At 38.5% G+C, this 20,622-nt stretch overlaps 4 protein-coding genes across 7 annotated transcripts; 2 read left to right on the top strand and 2 right to left on the bottom strand.

Moving 5' to 3' along the window:
- Positions 1 to 102: 102 nt before the first annotated feature.
- Positions 103 to 973, bottom strand: LOC149610165 (PAT complex subunit Asterix). The gene is made up of 3 exons (XM_089858724.1): positions 835 to 973; positions 434 to 530; positions 103 to 357 (listed from the first exon to the last, which is right to left on the bottom strand). Exons 1-3 carry the CDS (start codon positions 891 to 893, stop codon positions 184 to 186), a joined length of 330 nt encoding a protein of 109 aa, XP_089714850.1. The 5' UTR covers positions 894 to 973; the 3' UTR covers positions 103 to 183.
- Positions 869 to 6,456, top strand: LOC149610164 (kelch domain-containing protein 3). 4 transcript variants are annotated; one of them, XM_089858720.1, is made up of 11 exons: positions 869 to 987; positions 1,434 to 1,666; positions 3,227 to 3,290; positions 3,357 to 3,454; positions 3,532 to 3,716; positions 4,265 to 4,478; positions 4,547 to 4,633; positions 5,602 to 5,710; positions 5,808 to 5,917; positions 6,001 to 6,079; positions 6,160 to 6,456. In XM_089858720.1, exons 2-11 carry the CDS (start codon positions 1,516 to 1,518, stop codon positions 6,221 to 6,223), a joined length of 1,161 nt encoding a protein of 386 aa, XP_089714846.1. In that variant the 5' UTR covers positions 869 to 987; positions 1,434 to 1,515; the 3' UTR covers positions 6,224 to 6,456. The 4 variants fall into 4 exon arrangements, with proteins under 4 accessions (XP_089714846.1, XP_089714845.1, XP_089714844.1 ...); XM_089858719.1 differs by having other exon boundaries at positions 920 to 1,038; XM_089858718.1 differs by lacking the exon at positions 869 to 987 and adding an exon at positions 1,091 to 1,376.
- A 144-nt stretch (positions 6,457 to 6,600) lies between these two features.
- On the top strand, positions 6,601 to 12,898 carry LOC149610163 (uncharacterized). Its single transcript, XM_089858710.1, has 2 exons — positions 6,601 to 7,286; positions 7,459 to 12,898. The coding sequence occupies exon 2, from the start codon at positions 7,468 to 7,470 to the stop codon at positions 12,742 to 12,744; it is 5,277 nt and encodes a 1,758-aa protein (XP_089714836.1). The 5' UTR covers positions 6,601 to 7,286; positions 7,459 to 7,467; the 3' UTR covers positions 12,745 to 12,898.
- Positions 12,899 to 14,566: 1,668 nt separating this feature from the next.
- Positions 14,567 to 17,013, bottom strand: Hey (Hairy/E(spl)-related with YRPW motif). The gene is made up of 4 exons (XM_089858722.1): positions 16,543 to 17,013; positions 16,373 to 16,430; positions 15,943 to 16,099; positions 14,567 to 15,875 (listed from the first exon to the last, which is right to left on the bottom strand). The coding sequence occupies exons 1-4, from the start codon at positions 16,611 to 16,613 to the stop codon at positions 15,151 to 15,153; spliced, it is 1,011 nt and encodes a 336-aa protein (XP_089714848.1). The 5' UTR covers positions 16,614 to 17,013; the 3' UTR covers positions 14,567 to 15,150.
- Positions 17,014 to 20,622: the final 3,609 nt, after the last annotated feature.

Raw genomic sequence — 20,622 nt, 5'->3', positions numbered from 1 at the left:
ATTATGGAGATATAAAGTGTGTCCCTTCTCTCTTATTCCCTTCTGATAGCGTGAAACTGCTCAGTATTTGTTTGGTACAAGTCAAAAATTGCGTGTTAAATAGTGAAACTTGTATTTTTTTTTTAATAATTTATTCACAAATTGAAAATTTTAGATTATTAACACTTTTAAATCTAATGGAATTTATTGAGATGACCAAGGAAGTGTCATAGGTTGTGGATTTTGAAGGTATGACATCACAACTGCGGATATCGATAACATGAAACTACTCAGTATTTGTTTGGTATCATCACTGACTCTGGAATTAGCGAAACTGATGCTGGAACAATATAAGGCGACCCAAGCGCACCATTTAAGCTGGAAGAAGTACGTCATGGCAAATATGTAGCAATATATATGTATTTTTAATAATTAATATTAGTTAATGACATACTTTCATCATTAATCCACACATAGAGAAAATCATACTCAATACATTCATGTAGTCAGCTGTTGGGTCATCACCTCCTCCTGTAGTTGGCGCTTTATAACTATACAAATAAATTTAATAATTAAAATTAAGGGTGAATAATTAGTCTGAAGACAGTTTTCAAACTAGGAGGATTCATACCCTTTACCCCAGGAGGCCAAGCTACTTGGTAACGCAATTTGTCCGCCAGATAGCCTGACATCCTGGTGTAAATGGTATCAATCCTCCTAGTCTGAAAACTATGCAAGGCTTAGCGGTTTTTAAAGATTTAAGCAGTGTTTATAATTAAATTACAGTTTTTCTTTTTGTTAATATTAAATTATAGTTGATTAAGTTTATATTTATTATACTATACTAATTCTTACCGTGTTATTTTATCACATTTCTTTTGCTCGGAAGAAACGGAACCACTTGGTGCCGACATTTTGGCCTCTTTAAACTAGACACGTGACAAGTTCTGCATTCGCCGCCTGGCGGCCCCAGACAATTTGAAATTAAGAATGATGCGGATAACTTAAGTAGGAAAATGTTTTATCTTTGGATTATTATAATGTCACTGATTATTTCGAGTGATTAACGTTTTTTAATGAATGTATCTACGTTATTTATAAATTTGTAATCAGTGTTAGATAATGAGGCTTATTTTGCCTTTTTGACAAACGACTTATCTAAGCCTTGGCTCTTTGTTTATAAAAAAATCTTTCCCATAATGGCCGCTCACCTTCTTATTGGTTGATATTCTAAGCCTATCCATTTATCTCCCCGCCCCCTCCCGTTCTAACCCCTTTCACGAAGGTTTCAGGCGTTTGTCAATAATTTGGTCTTTATTATGGAAATTTGGGGGATTTATTATTCAGTCATGACATGAGTCACAGCACGTTGTGACACATCTTTTTCAACCTCTTATGTATTTTATTATGGGCTAGTTTTGTTGAATTCATCTCACACCAATCTTGACTTTCAGATTTCGAAACCTACGTAATGCATTGATGTAAACAAACGTAGATACTTGACGATACATATCAAAGGAAAGGAATAAATTAGAAATGAGTTGGATTGTTTCCTTGGAAGGTGGCCCTAGACGGGTAAATCACGCTGCCGTTCCTATTGGAGATAAAATTTACTCCTTTGGAGGCTTTGAAACTGGAGAAAACTATGAGATTCATCGGCCAATTGATGTACATATTTTAAACGCTGGTAAGCTAACAGTTATGTATATTGTCAAGGAGCTTTGGCTTTACCTTTAGTGTAGTTTTGGTTTTTGCACACGTTTGTTTGTGCATAAAAAATTCGCCTCTCACAAATGTTTTAGTTTGTTTTACATACATGGCATGATAGCATGTGATAACTGCGTGTTTTAAATAGGCCACCCATAATATTTATAGCAAGAACCCTTTATCATTGATGTGATATCTGGCAGAAAATTATTATTTTTAGTAAAAGTGTTTAGTTGGTTATCAAATAGGTCAATAAGTTTCCTCATAATCTAATTTTAAGGATTAGATTCCGGATTTTCTTGGTTCAATTGAGTTCTCTAATCTTATCATCCTTTCTTTTGGTGGGGAGGGGATTTTATAACTCGATGTACATTCTATAATATAAGCTAAGCTACTGTTTAATTGCATAATTCCTAAGAAATGCATTGTTTTTCAACGTTTATACTGGCATAACTTCAATAACTTTCAAATGCGATGCTTATATTTTTTGTTGAAACCTGAACAACCCTTACAAAAAAAAAAGAGCGTTGTTGTTCTACGTTTCTAATTGAATAATTCCTGAGAAAAGCATTGTTATTCAACGTTTTTTGGAATAATTCCTAAGTATTGTTTTTTCAACGTTTTTCTGGCATAACTTGCAAATGCAATGCTCATATTTTTTATTGAAACCTCCACAACCCTTGCAAAAAAAGCATTGTTGTTCAACATTTTTAAGTGCATAATTCCTAAGAAAAGCATTGTTGTTCAACATTTTTAAGTGCATAATTCCTAAGAAAAGCATTGTTTTTCAACGTTTTTACTTGCAAATGCAATGCTCATATTTTTTTATTGAAACCTCCAGGGAGCCCACCGGTCCTATAATTCGTATAAATTCCTATATTTTTGAACCTGTCCTATATTATCCTATAATTTCATGAAAGGTCCTATAATATCCTATATTTTTGAACCTGTCCTTTATTATCCTATAATTTCATGAAAGGTCCTATAATATCCTATATTTTTGACTTATTCGAAGTTTTCGTATATAGTTTAGCATCAAATTTATCAAAATTTAGCTTTTTTTTTTATCGAGATCACATTTGAATAGACACCGAAATTGCGGAGCTCGCTTAGGAATTTTTATATATTATATTATATTATATTTTAATTAAGTTCTTCTGAGTTTTCAAAGTAAAATCCAATTTGTTATTTTTTATTTTTTGGGATTTTTCTACATAGTTTAAGCCCAAAATTGTATTATATTAGAGCATTTTTAGTCCTATATTTTCCTATAAAAACACATTTTTTCTCCTATAAAATCGTATAATTCCGGAAAAAAATTCCTATTTTTCCTATAAGGAATTTAAATTTAAGAGTGGGCTCCCTGAACCTCTACAACCCTTGCAAGAAAAAGCATTGTTATTCAACGTTTTTACTTGCATAGCTTGAAAATGCAATGCTCATATTTGTTTGTTGAAACCTCCACAACCCTTGCAAATTGCAAATTATTTCTCTTTATTCATTATATTATCTTGAATTTACATTATTCGCGTTTAAAAAGTTACATTCAGATGGTCCATGGTGACTTTTGACGAATCTCAACACCCAGTCATGCCATTTCAAAGGTAAATATAACGTCATACGCGTGCGTATCTTGGACATTCTAGAGGTGTATATGGATTTAATTCCAGATATGGACATACTGTAGTTAGTTACGGAGACTGTGTTTATCTTTGGGGTGGTCGCAACGATGAAGGGGGCTGTAATATCCTCTATTGTTTCGATACCAGTAAACATAACATTTTTTTAATATAATCGACACACTTGACTATATAAAACATTTCTTCGTTCGATAAATTTCTAAAGATACTTTAAAATGGTCAAAACCAAGTATCCAGGGAACTGTCCCATACCCTAGAGATGGTCATTCCGCTTTAGTCATAGAAAATTCTATGTACATATTTGGAGGCTACGAAGAATATGGCTGGTTTTCCCAAGAAGTTTGCGCTCTCAATTTAGATACTTTTACTTGGACGCACATAATGACCAAAGTAATTAAGTTGATCACGTGGTTTTTGGTAAACTTATTAGCAGTGGTGTGCGAGTCCCGTTTTTTCGGTTTCGAGCCGAGTCCGAGTATCGAAACTAATTTCTTATCGAGTATCGAGCCGAGTCTCAAAAATACTTTCGAGTATCGAGTATTTAGATAGGTCAAATTTTGGTTCTTTCGAGTCTCAATTATCGAGTCTCAAATATTGACTTGTCGAGTAGCAATTTTGTAAATTTCTTGAAAATAATGAATATGTTCAATTATCTAATAACTAACTAGTTCAAAAAGATTGTTAGTGATCAATTAAACATTGAACAGGTGATTTTCAAAATAAATGATCATGAACTCATCGTCTGCTATAGTTGTAAGCCTCGGACTCGAGTATTTGTCGAGTATTTAAGATGTTAAAAAGCTACTCGAATCTGTCTCGAGTATCTCAATGTGTTGTTATCGAGTATCGAGTCGAGTACTCGAACTTAACGAGTACTCGCACACCCCTGCTTATTAGAGATAATTTTTTTTTCTACAATCTCTATGATACAATAAAAGGGAACCCCACCAACATGGAGAGATTTCCACACAGCTTCCGCAATTGGTCAACACATGTACATATTTGGTGGTCGAGGAGATCGAGATGGCCCTTATCATTCCGGTGCCGAAGTCTATTGCAATCAAATATCGTATTTGGACACGAAAAGCATGACGTGGTATCAACCGGAAGTCTCTGGTTTTATTCCTATAGGACGTAGAAGTCATTCTGCCTGTAACTAAAAGCTTCTCTTAAAACTATAGACCAAAATAGTACCTAACTTGGTTTTGTTTTAATTCAAGTTGTATATAATGGTTCCTTATACATTTTTGGGGGCTATAACGAATTAACGGGTCACCATTTTGGAGAAATATACAGATATGATCCAGGTTAGCCTTGTACAATTGTTTTTAAAGGCAAAGTGCGGATAACGTAACGTTATTCCTTAAAGGGAGGGTGAAGTAGAAAATCAAGTGATTTTTTTATCGATTCTTCTACTAATTATAAGATCAGTCTGCATAGTGAAACATTCAGGAAATACCAGCTCCGAATGATTTTAAAATTCAAATTAGGTTCAGATTTTATGGATAATTTTAAAGAAGGTCCTCCGACCAATCGCGTAACGCCCTGCCTTTTTGTTAACAAAATTCTCGTGGCACATTCCGTGTTGAATGAAATTTATGACGAGATTTGATAAAATTAGGCGCGCGACGTGACAATCGTGGCGCGAGACACGGAACGTGCCGCGAGAATTTTGTTAACAAAAAGGCAGGGCGTTACGCGATTGGTCGGAGGGGCTTATTTTAAATTATCCTTAAAATCTGAACCTAATTTGAATATTAAAATCATTCGGAGCTGGTATTTCCTGAATGTTTCACTATGCAGACTGGTCTTATAATTAGTAGAAGAATCGATAAAAAATCACTTGATTTTCTACTTCACCCTCCCTTTAAAAGAATTGCCGTTTTCTAAATATAAAAGGAATTAAATATTAAAAAAAAAATTATCTCTTATTAAAAAATAATTACAATTTAATTGGTCTTAAAAACAATCAAGGACTACTGCGCCATCCGCCATTTCTTTAGTGGCGTCTGCTAAACTGAACCTCTTACTCCAATGGGATTGGTTGAATTCTCACAGGCTGAGGTAAGGGTAAGGTATGTTCGGTTTAGCAGACGCCACTGAACCAATGGCGGATGGCGCAGTAGTCCTCGTTTTTAAGACTAATGCTAAATATTTTGTTTTTATTTATTTTTCCTTTTATATTTAGAAAAAGGCCGTTCCTTTTACCCGAAATTTTCCTTTAAATAACGAGTAGTTTTCTTGAAGTGTTTTTTCCTTGTTTGTTTTTCTTTAGAAGCCTGTAGATGGTTTCGAGTTAGGATTAGAGGAAAAGGACCCTGTCCAAGGAGACGGCAACATTGTTGTCTAATTGGAACAAAACTTTATCTTTTTGGAGGAACGAGGTATTTAAAAAAAAAATAATAAATGTGGTCTTCCTCTTGCCTTTTGGTAAATAATTAATTTTATTAATAATTTTAATTAATAATAATAATTAATTAGTCCCAGGGAAAATCTATTTAGTCCTCCAAATTTACTGGCGGGAGTTTTTAACGCAGATTTAACTAATAATCATTTGATGGATCATTCTGATTTACACGTCTTAGATTTTTGTGAGAATTATTTAATTAATTAAGGACATTTTTTTTAACGTTAAAAACTAAAAAAAAATTCTTCCGCTATTATATTTGCGTAGTTCCATCTTTAAAAACTCTTTGCCTCATTCTAGTCATTGATAATAATCTAGATCAACGTAATTTACCGAGTGATATAAGGTAATTGTGATATGATATTCCGCGCGATTTTTAAATCTTAGAAGTGATTTAAATATATTTTAATTAATTATAATTAAAAGGTGGGAAATTGCGGCTATGACAACAAACAATACAATCAGTAGGCCATTAACCAACGCTGGTTAAAAAAGTGTCAAATTAAGTCGAGCTTTTTATTTATTAAACTTTTAAAAACTGCCGTTTGAATTGAAAGAATTAATACATTTTTATACCATGGAAAAAATAATAAAAAAGGGGATTAAAGTTGCTTTAAACTTTAATCCACATCACAATTGGAAGGGAAATTAATGATTCCACGAAAATTAACTTCCAGACACACAATTTTTCATTATAAAATAATAAAATTAATTTAAATTAAGCGTCTTTGTCTATTTATTTCGTTTTGAACATAGCCCCCTGAATAACATAAGGCCTGGACATCGTTCTTTCGAAGGGGGCGGCATGCTTAGTAGAAGGGTGCGCTCAACACTAAATAGATGGCGCGAGATCCAACTTTATTTCAAGCGGGAATTTCAAATGTCGAGTCAAAAATCACAAATGGTTTATTTAAAACTTGTATCGAAATAAGTGTTAATTATTATTACATATTATCAAAATATTAATTAGTATTATATTACAAAAACATTTACTTACTGAAATGGGTCCGCTTTCAAAGTTTCAATTCACGATCGCCAAGCAATAGCAGCCGCACTTTCGTCGTCTGACGTCAAACAAGAAAGATCTAGGGCCATCTCTCGGTCAAATCTGGCTTTAAACTTAAAATTGTTTTTTGCCACTTTCAATAATAAAATACCCTCCCATGTCTAGGCCTTATGTTATTCAGGGGACTATGTTTTGAAAGTAAAATTTATATATTTTGAAGGCGTGGAGGATTTACAACGCATGCGCAGCTTTGTAGCGACACCAGCGACTTGCGAGAGCGAATCAGTAGAAATTATTCTACAATTACGTGAAACAGTAGAAAATCTACTACAATTGCGTTTCGCGGGCCTTTAGTGTAGTAGAAACTACTACTGTTAGTAGAATCCTTGAATATCCTCCATTTTCTCGATTTGACGATTTCTCGTCGTAATGGATGAAAATTATTGCTGTTGTTGACTTTTAATAATGAAAAATTAATTGTTAATTTCTAGTGAAATTAGTAATAATTAAAACCGTTCAAGTTTCCGTATTCATTTCACAACAATTGGTAAGCCTATTTCGAATCTAATTACGTTTTAAAGTTCTTGTTCTTAGCTGGGTTCAGTTGTTTTATGTATTGGTTATTCATTGCCACTGTTTTCTCCCTACTTATAATTGTAAATTACGCATTAGCTGTGGCGTTATCATAAAAATGTTATGTATTTAAACTTATTTCGAAGGCTGGCGAGATGGAGAATCTGTCTCCGATATCAAAGTTGGTAAATTCTACTTCTATGGAAGTATCTCCTCCGGTACAGATGAAAGATGTTCGATCTAACCAAGAACGACCTCACGAATGTTCCCTATGTACTTTACGTTTTAAAACCAAAGGGAATTTAAACGAACACATTAACTTTTATCATATGAAAGGTTCAGTACCTTGTTCGGAATGTGACCGTGTTTTCCCAACTTCGAGAGACTTAAGATTTCATCGCATTGAACATTCGGTGTTAAAGGGACGGTGCCCTCATTGTAGATCTCATATTGTCATTGATAACGTTAACGCGGGTAGTTTTAACCGCGCTTATACGGAACATATAGTTTATTGCGCTCGAAAACCGAGTAAACGCGCCGATAGTAGAGTTACTTCCGAGGTTATCAAGAATATTAACTGGGAAAATCCGGACAATGTTGATTTTCAATGTCAGGATTGTTTGTTGATCTTTCCAAAGAAAGTGTTGTTGAAGAATCATAATTGTAACGCGGAAATCGAGTCTTGCACAGTTGCTATATCATCAGTTATGGGGAACGCCACTTTACTTCATAATTCAGATTCAAATTTCGAAGATGAACTGTCAAATATAAGCGATGCAAACAAGTTTACGTCTTATCCTAGTAGTTTTTGCATCGTGTGTAATCTCGAGTTTGAAAACGAGGATTATTTGAGTCAACATTTGTACGATGATCACCAGAATATCGAAGTTAATACTACTCCAGAAATGCCAACCTCTCTTCCAGCTCCCAACGTTCTTTATTGTTATCAGTCGCCTAAAGTAGCGGGTGAAGGACCCGCTATTGATGTTAAAGATTTCAACTGTACTTTTTGTCATCAGTCTTTCCAAGTTGAAGAAGAGATGCTTGAACATTCTGAAAGATGCATTTTTAGTCCTCAGGAAAGTTTGATTGAAGATGGTAAGCCCATCGCTCCAAATGCTTCATCAAAAAACGATGACTATGACGATGTAAAAAGTAATAAAGGAGGAATGAGCTCTGTTGATGAAGATGGAAAGAGCTCTGTTGGTAAAGATGGAAAGGGCCCTGTTGCTGAAGATGGAAAGGGCTCTGTTGCTGAAGATGGAAAGGTCTCTGCTGATGAAGTCGGCAAAGGCTCCGCGGATGAAGACGGCAAGGGTCCTGTTGTTGAAGACGGAAAGGGCTCCGCTGATGAAGACGGAAAGGGCTCCGTTGTTGAAGACGGAAAGGGCTCCGTTGTTGAAGACGGAAAGGGCTCCGTTGTTGAAGACGGAAAGGGCTCCGTTGTTGAAGACGGAAAGGGCTCCGTTGTTGAAGACGGCAAGGGCTCCGTTGTTGAAGACGGCAAGGGCTCTGTTGTTGAAGACGGCAAGGGCTCTGTTGTTGAAGACGGCAAGGGCTCTGTTGTTGAAGACGGCAAGGGCTCTCATGTTGATAAAAAGGCTATGAGCCCCGTTGATAAAAATGCGATGAACCCCGTTGATAAAAATACGAAACGCCCCGTTGATGAAGAAGGGAAGAGCTCCGTTGATGATAAAGGGAAGAGCTCCGTTGATGATAAAGGGAAGAGCTCCATTGATGAAACAGGGAAGAGCTCCGTTGTTGAAGACGGAAAGGGCTCCGTTGTTGAAGACGGAAAGGGCTCCGTTGTTGAAGACGGAAAGGGCTCCGTTGATGAAGACGGGAAGGGCTCCGTTGTTGAAGACGGAAAGGGCTCCGTTGATGAAGACGGGAAGAGCTCCGTTGATGAAGACGGGAAGAGCTCCGTTGATGAAGACGGGAAGAGCTCCGTTGATGAAGACGGGAAGAGCTCCATTGAAGAAAACGAGATGAGCTCCGTTGAAGAAGACGAGATGAGCTCCGTTGAAGAAGACGATTTGAGCTCCGTTGATGATGATGATAAGAGCTCCATTGATGATGATGATAAGAGCTCCGTTGATGATGATGAGAAGAGCTCGGCTGATGAAGATGCTGAGAGTTCCGTTGATGGCGAAGAAGGATCTAATCAATATAGTTCAATTGATGAAGTTGCAAAAAATTTCATTGATGAAGATGGCAATGTTTCGGTTGATGGTGAAGGAAAGAACTTCATTGATGATGGTAAAGATGGAGAAACTAGCGCCAAAGGAGATGAAGTTAAAAACACTACTGATGACGAGGAAAATAATGAAAAAGTTGTCAAAGACCATCCTGAGACGTCTTATGATGATATCAGTGAAGAATCGACTCAAAGTGAGCGAAATATTTACGAACCAAACCAAGTATCACCTTCAAATCTGGATGACAATGAAGATACATCCACGGGAATCCTAGTGCGATATCTCTGCCAGTACTGCAAGAAAACATTTGGTGATCCATCCGAGATGAAGAAACACAAACGAGTTTGTTTATCCAGGGAACCCGGCGTATCATTCTCGCAACTGAACGAAAACGAAGTTCGAAATTTAGTCACGGCTGAGATGCAAGACGACAACACTGACGTTTTCATTCGCTGGAGATGCAAATATTGTAAGGAAGAGTTCGACGAGAAATCCTGCATGGAGAAACATAAACCCAACTGCCGGAAGCGAGAAGACCGGAGAAAATCCAGGAGTAACGCCGTTTTCAGCGATGCTGAAAGCCACCAAAGCATTTCGAGTGACGTTGAAACCTCGAGAAAAACAATAAACGACGGAAACGCGTCTGAAAACGAAGCTAACATTGACCTGTACCCCGAAATGCCATTGATCTCCAGGATGACATACCCTTGCGAATTTTGTTTAGTCCCTTTCGAAGAGGAGGACGGGAGAAACAACCACCAAAAATTGTGTGTCAAGGCCAAGCCAAGACTTCAGTTCCTCCCCTTATCGAAACTAAAATGTCCATCGTGCCCACTAACTTTCAAAACGGAACACTTAAATTTACAACATCAATTAAATTGTCCGAAAACCAAGAAACGGATATCGAGTTTTTTCGCGTTTTGCAAGCTTTGCCAAGTTAGTTTCACCGACTTCGATGTTTATAAAACGCATAAAAACGATTGCGTAGTTCCTAACGAGAAGAAGGAAGAACCCAAAGTTTACAAATGCCCAAATTGTAAAGATAATTTCCACGACTTTGATAAGTTTCGAGCGCATTCTTGGAATTGTCTCTATCCCGATAAAGCGCAATGTGGAAAATGCGCTACCTTAGACAAAAGTAAATCCAACTGTCTAGATTGTAAAGAAATTCGTGAAAAAAAGGACAATAGTCAAAATAAGCTCATATTGGGGTCGAGTCCTCCGTTAAAAAAACCGCAAACCATCAGTAAAGACGTCTCGGTGTTGGACAAAGAAAAGTCCACTAAATGTAGTAACGACGATAAATCTACTAACGAAGGCGACATTGATAAGGATTCCATGTTGACAGTCTGTTTTAAATGCGAGAAAAAATTCGATAGTTTGGACTTATTACGCTCGCACGCCTCTGAATGTCCGGTTCCATCCTCAAGCACCGAAAGTCGAAATTTACCGGTGTTAAGGTGCCCAACTTGCAAAGTCTTTTTCCGAGGAACTGAGACCTTAGTCGCTCACAAATGCAGATCTGATTTGGTTAAAAATCCTTCGAGGAAAAGACCTAAAGACAATTGGTCCGAAGATGACTCAACCTCGCTTAAGAGGATCAGTTTAACTGGGGGAGATTCGGAACCGCGATGCCATAAATGCGAGGCTCTTTGCCACGAAACTCCGGACTTGAGAATGGTAGTCATTACATCGGGTGAGGTAGTTAAGTACGCTTGTTTAAAGTGCTACACTAAACCGGAAGTGACAAACAGGGATTTAAAAAAGAAAACCACAACACCAAAGGTACTTATGGATGATAAGACTGGCAAATCGCTTCAAGGGGAAATTACTTGCACGCCGCAATCGTCGACCCAAAATGAAGAAACTGTACAGAAACCAATAATGAAACCTATCTCGAACCGCGCTAGGAAGTCAACTCCTTATTCAGCTAGTCTCAACTGGAATCGTAATACGCGAATTTCCACAAAAAAATTTACGCGACCTTCATACATCAAATTAGTTCGACTACCCGATTGTTTTTCACCCACAAAACAGGCACCTGTCAACGTTAACAGCGCCAGACTAGTCCGCGAAATTAAGGAACGCACAAAGTTTTTACTTTCAAATAAAAATCAACCATTATCAGAAAAATCAACTAAACCCCAAACCAAGGAACCTGCAAGAAGTTTGCTCAAAGCGAATGCCACAACCTCCCCTAAAAGAATTGTGAAACTTTCAAACCCTAATGCCGTTACCAAGAAGTTAATTATCGCAAAACCTTCGAAAGTTTTATCACCATCCATTACGAAACAGTCGATGGTTCAAAGCAACAACCAAATTCATGGGCAAACAGAGTCAATATTCTCACAGTCAAAAATGTTTCCAACTTATTCGCGGACTCCAGTTACGCCGCCGAATGTGACGCGACTTACGCCGCCGAATACGACGCGACCTACACCGCCGAATGTGACGCGACCTAATTATTCAAGTCCTTCAATACCCATTTCAACGCCCAATCCAACTTTCGCGCGTCCTTCAATCACTCAAACTCTGAGCAACTTTAATCCAATCTTTCCTTTAATATCAGCTTCGAGTTTCGTACCTCAGCCAATGACGACTTGTACATACGGTCCAAGGCAGTCCCCAATGTTCCACCCGGGTTTTATGACTATTGTGCCATTAGGTCCTGTACAAAGTACGTCTTCGGGACCTCCTCGTATGGGTAACATAAGACACAATGTTGGATCATCTGGCTTTTTAAGTCTCGTGGATCCAAGTGGTACACACCAAGCCGCTGGACGCCCTGTTACACCGGGCTCGAAACCAATGCCGCCTTTAATATTAGGCAACCCCAGAATGATGCTGAGGCAAGATGGGGTACAATCCCAACCTAATGAAAACCCTAATAATAATAATAATGACGGCCAAACCGGAAGAGGAACTGGTAACGACGCTTCCTCTAATAAAGAGAATAAAAAGAGACTACCATTGTCTAGCGTATTAGATTGCGATGGCTGGATTTTAGAGGGAGTTCTGAAAGAAAACGGCAACGATGTTGAGGTCAAGAAATGTATTTGCGGGAATTGCTATCGGTCATTGGCTAACGAAGAAGCCCTGAAACAACACGCTTGGACTGAACATAAACGTTTAATCGAAGATGAATTGTACCTGAATAAAATAGAGAATGTCTCGCAGGACGTTAGGGAAAAAGCCCTTGTTTTCGCCAGGTTTTGTTCCTTGCGTGATAAGTAAAAAGACTTTCGCGAAACTTTCAATTTCCCTTTATTATGTTTAAATAAAACTAAAAATTAAATATCATTGTATAACGTGTAAGTTTGTTTATTTATAAACATTTTTGTACAAATACGTATCAATATAATACCACTTTTGAACGTTTCTATATTTATTCCGATTGTTTTTCAGTTCACCTTATTTTACTTTAAATTATTAATTAGAAAGATGTTCCACGAATGAAACAGTAGCGTGGGAACTAAAGGGTTATCTTTCTCTCTTCGTAAAGCAAGCCACACTTAATTTCGCCCCAGGGCTCGCGGGTACCATCCCGCCAAAAGCCCAGGGGGGGGATACGAAATAATCTTTATATAGGATAGGTGTGACAGGTGGCTCAGCTGTGATTAGAGATGAAAAGTAGCGCGGTTTTATATATAAAAAGGTAACTACACCCTTAGTTGTCAGTGAGTTGGAACCTTTATCCCATGCGTTTCAATGAGAGATACCTAGTAAGGTGACCTAGTCGCAACCATGCTAATATCTCGTGCATGGCGACCACTATCATTTAAGAGCTAAAACGGCTTAAGTCACTTTCCCCGTCTGTAATTCGATTCAAGCGAATTACTTCCATTTTGCTTTCAATTGAAGTCACGTGGGCTCGTGTTTGCGCGTGTACACTTGCAGGTGATTTCCATCGTGGGAAAATAGCGGGAAAAAGAGAGAAGGGGGGGGGGAAGGGATTGTATTCTTTATTTCTCTCTCGGATCTGGGGAATCTTGACTTTGATAGGAGAATGGTCTCTCCTGTTTTCGGCCGATGGGCTTTAGCCCCAGGGTATCTGTTGCGTTTCCTCCTCACCGCCAAACGATCTCGTCACGGTTCAGAGATTATTTTTTTTTTTTTTCTAATTCTTTGATATCTTACCTAATTGGAAATGAGAGTCGGTACTTTTAGTTATATCTTTAATTGGAATACGAATTCCAGGATTTTTTTTTAGTTTAAAAAGAGATTTTATTTAGTTTTTGATGAGTCTGTCACCTATTGAAGACATCGCCCTCGCGTCCCCTCAGGTGACTGGATTGACTGCTAGTATATTAAATTTATTTCAATTTTAGGGACCTTGGGCCACCCTCTGACATGACTTTTATGGAAATATTTTTTTCATACAACGAAAAATATTCATAAAGCGTGTAGTTGAATTATATTCAACCCCCACGCCGCTACAATTTTTTTTTTAATATTTAATATTATTGGATTAAGATAGCCCATTCGCACTTGAACATCTCAAGAAGGCCCAAGTATCTTCTTCCCCATCTTTTAAGATTTGTCTGAAGAGCGAACGGAGGCTTTCTGGGCGGCATGCGGGTGGGAGGGAGGTTGGTAAATGATAGGTGAAGAGGAGGCGGCACGGCGATAGTATTTTCTTGATCCCTTGCCTCCCACCATCCCATCATCCCGTACGTGTGACGAAGTCCGTCGAGGGTTTCCCACGACAAGACCCAATGCCTCGCACGCTCTGCCTCATCAGGGGATCGTTCCTAAAGCCACGAGACGAAAAGCGCGTGGTGCGTTTTATTACGTAATGATTAATCTCGTACGCGGAAGTAGGAAAAATGGAGGGATCTTTGCGCACGCTCCCTCGAGGGGAATGTTTTGCGTGCGGGTATAGAATGGGGGAAAAGGCGGGAGATTGCGCGTGAGAAAACGCGCCAGTCCTGTGTATGGCACGTGCAAATTCCATCTATAGAACGGATCATCATTGGAAAGCCTTGATTCTTGTAAACAAATCCAACCTCAGAATGCCTACGATTTTTTGAAATAATTTAAATTAATTGAGACTTAATTAATTTTGATAATTAATGATGACTAGATTTAATTTTATTTGGCGAAAAGGCACGCAGTTAAATTGGGAGTAGAAAATACACTCTTATATATAATTTTCAACAAATTCAATTATGGTTTTGATATAATATAAAAATATATAAATATATTCGAGAAAATATGTGAAAAAATTTAGATATTTCAAAGGCGATTTCGGTTATTTACAAGATGTGTTTAGGAATGAATTTTTTAATAAATAAATTATTTTGAGGGAGATAGCAAAAAAAAATAATTTTCGTTAAAGGTTTATAAAAAACCGGGTGTTTTTTTCGTGTATATAATGTTATGAAAAATATTTTAGTGGCGTATAAAATACCGTATTTTCTTTAACGAATTTTTGAGATCGAATTTGAATTTTAAATTAGTTATAGCTGAGCGCGAATTCAAAATTACAAATTTGGTTGCAAATCAAAGAACTAATTATTAATATTATAATTAGGATAATCTTGTAAAATTAAGAGTTGACTTAAGCTCGTTATATATTGAGCTATAGTTTCATGACGTCATTACGATTACATCGTGACGTCATTCAAGTCCATCGTATCTTCAATACGCCAATTCCGCACCCCAAGGTCTGTAAGGCTTCACCGAGGAGCCTTGACTCCCCTGATGGTGATGGTTCGCGTAAGGTCCCGCGGAGAACCCGTGTCCAGTTAAATACTGGTTGCCGGGCATTTGACCGATGGATGGCATCATTTGTGACGATGAAACCCCGCCCCCGGTTGCGGGAAAGGAATGAGGACCGGAAGTAGGCACCATTGACTGCGGATTGTTACCACCACTCATCCTAGTGAAACCAGAAGCGCCATTGACGTTATTATTGTTCAAAGATGACAAAGCATCCCCGGAATGGTGCAACCGACTCTCGGAACAATTGTACGACGCGTGACTTAGCGAGGATGGCGGTGGACCAATGTCTAACGTCGAGGACCCGTGTAAATGATGAGTCCCGGATGGATTATGGGAATACTGGTGATGTATTGATGGCGCAGGAGGCGGTGGTGGTGCAACTGGATTCGGGACTGAACCCGAGCTTGCCGGGGACACCGTACTCCACGGGCTAGAATGGACGGATGAACTTTTCATGGCTAATTCGCGTTGTGCGGAGTAACACTGTAGGTGAGACATAAGTCTTAGTCTTAATGGATCTTGTAAGTCCATGCCTTCGATGGCCACCATATATCGAGCCACTTCGGACGCGCACTCGCGAAAACCGATGTTATGGTAATCCATCGCGAATTTATGGGGGTCGAAGGTCAAGGCGTCGAAACCTAAGCGGTAAAAGGCACTTTAATAAACAGTTCAATTCTTTTGAGAAAGGCAAAATTGCGCTCTTACCTTTGGCGTGAAGCATTTTAAGGTGATCGACTGTCATTTGAAGAATTTCGGCTTTTTCTAATTTGGCTGAACCCTGTTTTTCAAAAGCAGCCGGGACTAGTCGTCTCAGTTCCGATAAAGAATGGTTAATGCGATCTCGACGTCGTTTCTCAATGATCTATCATAAGAGAAAACAATACATTCGAATTAATGGGCTGTGATTCACTAAATTTGTTAATATGGATAGAACGAAAGAATTGACTACAAAGGGTGACAGGCCGACAGCGCTTAGCCCTTAAAAAGGATATGTGTATTCTTGAAAGGAAACCGACCGCAAATATTACATCTATCACTCATAATAACATAGCTCTAAATTACTCTAAAAACTAAACACTCTGAACCCCAAAGTACCTCCTTCAATGTATCCTAAAGAATAATTACAAGTACTTACACCTCTTCTTCGTTTCCTGTTGACCAACTGACAACTGTCACTGCTTGGTGTGGGTGTACTGTAAACAAAACCAATAATTAGAAACGTGTCCATGATTAAACTAAAACCCTGTCAAATGTTTAACCGGAAGTTCGGACCCGACAAAAAGACATTGGATTTCAATTACTTACCCTTTAGATGAAGAATCTTCAAAGAGATCATCGCAATCTGAATCCATATCACTGCTAAGATTTCTTTTCATGGTCTCGAGGGGCGTCGTCCAACGTTGGTCGCACGACGGTCGAACCCAACGTGGGCAAAGATCCACCTTCTAAATGTCTATGACACTGTTCAGTCAGTGCCAACCGCAAACAAATCGTTAAAGACGCGTTGCAAGTATTCCGGAGACGGTTGTTGTCCCGTGTCCGAACGGCAGCGAGACCCGAGTTCCTTTGAGTTTGGACGTCGCTTCGACGTTTGGCGCCAACTTTAAGGAACGAAGGCGGCTACAAGAGTGGCGCGTGAACGGAAACCAACACGTGACTGTCTAGCGGGAACCCAGAAGAGAAGTGAGTGCTGAAGACTCACTGAAGTGAATCTCGTGCACACGACCAGCCCGCGTACCTCTCTCTCTCTTCTCTCTCCTCTCTCATTTTGGTCGGACGGGGCTTTGAAAATATATACGGTATAAACTTTTTTCCCACGCTGGTTCCCTTCCCTGGTTTTCCCGCTATCTATAAAACTCCCACTGCCTCCCACCGAGATTACTCCGCCTACTGCGTGCAATCCACATATTACGAGTTGACGCTTGTCTTTTCGATTTCAACTTAGAGTCGTAAACCGAACTCCTAGGGTGAAGTTTTTGATTCGTAATAAAGTAATGAGTGTTACAAAAGTAACAAACTATAGTTTAAGTTGCTATTAGGCACAAGAGTGTTTTTGTCTTGAGAGTCATGTCGCGGAAAGAGGTCTTAGAAACTTTACCAGGAGTTCATGACACAGAGTTATGGACTTCTGACTTTACTGATAGATTTTGTATGCATTTTATTCGACCTAAAAATTTAAATCAATAGGAAAATTCACGACCTAATGTCAAATTTATATAACTAGGGGTCCTGTTTAGTTTATTACGATATTTATAGATGGGAAAATTGTATTTTTTAGTGGTTTCCTTCTAACCATGATATAAAACCCCCTATCAAATTAGCACAACGACTCGTTCTATTGGCTATACTCTGGTTGGAATCTTTACCTCATTGGTGGACCCGGAACCCGAAATTTTCATTTATAAATAGACAGGCACGAGCACGAAGAGGGTGGTTTATAATATTTACCCAGAAGCCTTATAGAGGGGGATCATAATAAGGTGTCGGGTACTTGTATTGAGTTCCCCCCTTAGTCCTTGCAGTAGCTTGTACGAATCGTGGGTAGTGTTAGACACCCGGAAAGGCTCGTGGTCGTGGGATAGTTCTCGTTGTAATATCTCCCCCGCGTCGGCGTGAGGCCGAACTGAGGCGCCATTTCTCACGTGCATTATTCCATTCAATTTTAGAATCCCCCTTCTCCCCCCCCCCACTTCTCCATCACTTATCTGGAACTTCAGTCTCGTGCAGATAAAAGTCGGCTATTATTATTATATAATTGTTTTGGCTACATGCGAATTACTATTGAACCGTACCGAAAAACTGACACTTATTTGGAACAGAAAATTATCACTTTCTGAATCCCAACTTTGAAACATTATAACTCGTTCAAGGAAACACTTCTAGGGAATTTCCTTGAGTGTGTTATAGTGCGAATTGTTCTCTATCCGTGGATACTAAATTCTTGCATTTACATGAATTAGGATTCGAAATAATTAAGCTTTTGTTAGAATCAACCTTGAATAAGTTTCAACGGTTTCATTATAGAAATGTTAAATTTCATTTAAAAAAATTGACCGAGGTTTCCCACGATATTTTAATGAATTTCTTTTATTTTATGGTTATATAATTAGATAAAAGAAAAAAGAAAACGGTTTCTTAATCTTTACGAGTTCCCTTTTTCCCCTTTAGGCGAATCGTAATGAAATGCGATGCATCCGGGAACCAGTTTTATATGATTTCAAACCGAAATATAGTAGCGGATAGAAGACGCCCCGCGGCGGTTGGGTGTACCAACGATATATGCCTCATTAATATATTTTAATTAAAGGCAGATTTGTCATGTATTTTTACGATCACAGACGTCATTTTGATTAACTTGCTTCAATACCTAAAAAACTGCCTAAAAATTATCATTTATACTGGACTTGGGTCAGTCTTTAAGGTCAACAGATTGGACACGGCACTATTACTTCCCTAAGGTAGCGGAAAGGAAAAACACACTCGCAAAATAAAATTAATGTCCTTAATGTTGTGGGCGTGATATTGGAAAATTGCGACTCTACCTACTTCGAAATCAAATTGTCCTTTTCTATACAGGGTGTTGCAAAAAGGTTGGTTAGACCTGAGTTGTTCTATGGGCGATTTTGTGTCGAAATTTACGATTGGAATGTTTTAGGGATGACCCCTTAATTAAGTTAGAAATCATTGTCTTTAAGTTTCTTACTTAATTTTAAGGGGTCATGGGTAAATAAAACACTCCTCCTTCCTTGTGGAAATCGCCCATAGAACTCACTGTATACTTCTGTCCTACCACCCTTTTTGAAACACCCTGTATTTTACTTCTGTGTTATTTGGGGGCTGGTTCGACCCTACAATGGGCAGCTGTCGCGCCTTCTTCCTCAGGGGTCACGGTCGTTGCATAGTTCTATCCCAAGACAAAAAGAGAGAGAGCAATTCGGACTCCGAAACTAGGTGCCAAATCGGACATTTGGATGTTAGAGGCGAGATGTAACGAACCGTGTTATGTTCAATTATAAAGCCACAAAGCATTTGATGGCAGTGGGCACCCATATCTCTGTATGCAACAAGCAATACTACAGTCCATTCACGATTGTCCGTTCTAATGCCCTTCCCCCTCTCAAGGTCGTTAATCCAAAACAGGGTCATTTAACTGACCCTCCCATAACCTCGAAAAGTCCAATGTTGATTTATTTCTACTGCAATCTTGAATTCAAAATTTATTTTTTTGTGTGTCTGCGCAGGATAGAATAATCCTCCTAAATCTAGTGGTTTCCCTTCTCCCCCTGTAATTGGAACATATAGGAAACCCTGAAAGTACTTGCGACTTATAGTTGAAAGAGACTTTAACGAAGCTTAACAATATAAATACTTGACGTATCTTAATCTATGACGGAAGAGATTTGAGTGTTAAAGAGTTCCGATGTCGATTTTTATATTGTTTGTTGCGTCACCAAAAGAGCTAAGGGAAATATGAGTGATGGATCATCAATCAATTTTGAGTCGCACCCTGAAAAAGGGTGTCCCTTTAGAACCGTGATCTATCAATGTCTATACGTCTTCAATAGAAAGGACAACTAAAAATAAATGTCCTATAACCACAACGGAGCAGACCACAAGAGCATCATTTTGTCCTCTGCCCAAAAATACATCTAGTGATTGTGTAAACCTTCTGTTGTGAAAGTGAATTTTAGGTGATTTTGGACCCCTCTGCGAGTTATCCAAGTTATCAACGATTCAAACTGCACTCCTAGTCCTCTCAGCATTCTTTTGACTGTAGGAAGTTGTATTTCTAGGATTAATTTGTTTGATTTTAAAACATTTTTATTAGGAATCTTAAATCTTGAATTTTTTGGAAAAACCGAAAATAGGTTGGGGCCCATAGCAACGAATTTATATAAAAACAGCCAAATAGACGATAAATATCAAGGTCTTTTAGGGCAAAATAATATAAGAGTGGTATATAATATAATACAGGGTCAAATTTATGTAAATTTTCGTCTGCCCCATTGTCAGTCTGTCGTGCACTCTGGCTAGTGATAGTAATCTTTTGTCCCTCATCTCGTAATCTCAATGAAAGGCCTAGAAGAGGAAAAATGACCAATTAGTCGATTTCTCAATATCCGGAGTGGAAAGTACTACATCTCAATCTGAGACTTCCATTGGTGCAACCGATTATAATATCGCCGAGATTTACCTGTGATGCGTTATGCTCACGCACTGAAAACTCGAGGTGAGACGGACAATAAGTTTTTCCCGCCTTTCCCACGAGCGACAATGGAGCGCGAGCCCTTCTTTGGGTTTAAAGCCGCGTGCCGAGACACGTGCCAATAGTGGCACGCGCCAAATGGGTTCTCTGACTAAGCCAATGGGGGAAACGTGAAACGG

The sequence above is a fragment of the Phalangium opilio genome, unplaced genomic scaffold (genome assembly GCF_054372755.1).
Source record: "Phalangium opilio isolate 3A_F unplaced genomic scaffold, DU_Popi_V2 ptg000329l_1, whole genome shotgun sequence".
NCBI lineage: Eukaryota > Metazoa > Arthropoda > Arachnida > Opiliones > Phalangiidae > Phalangium > Phalangium opilio.
Note: the sequence above shows the minus strand (reverse complement) of the source record. Positions and strands in the feature narration are given on the sequence as shown.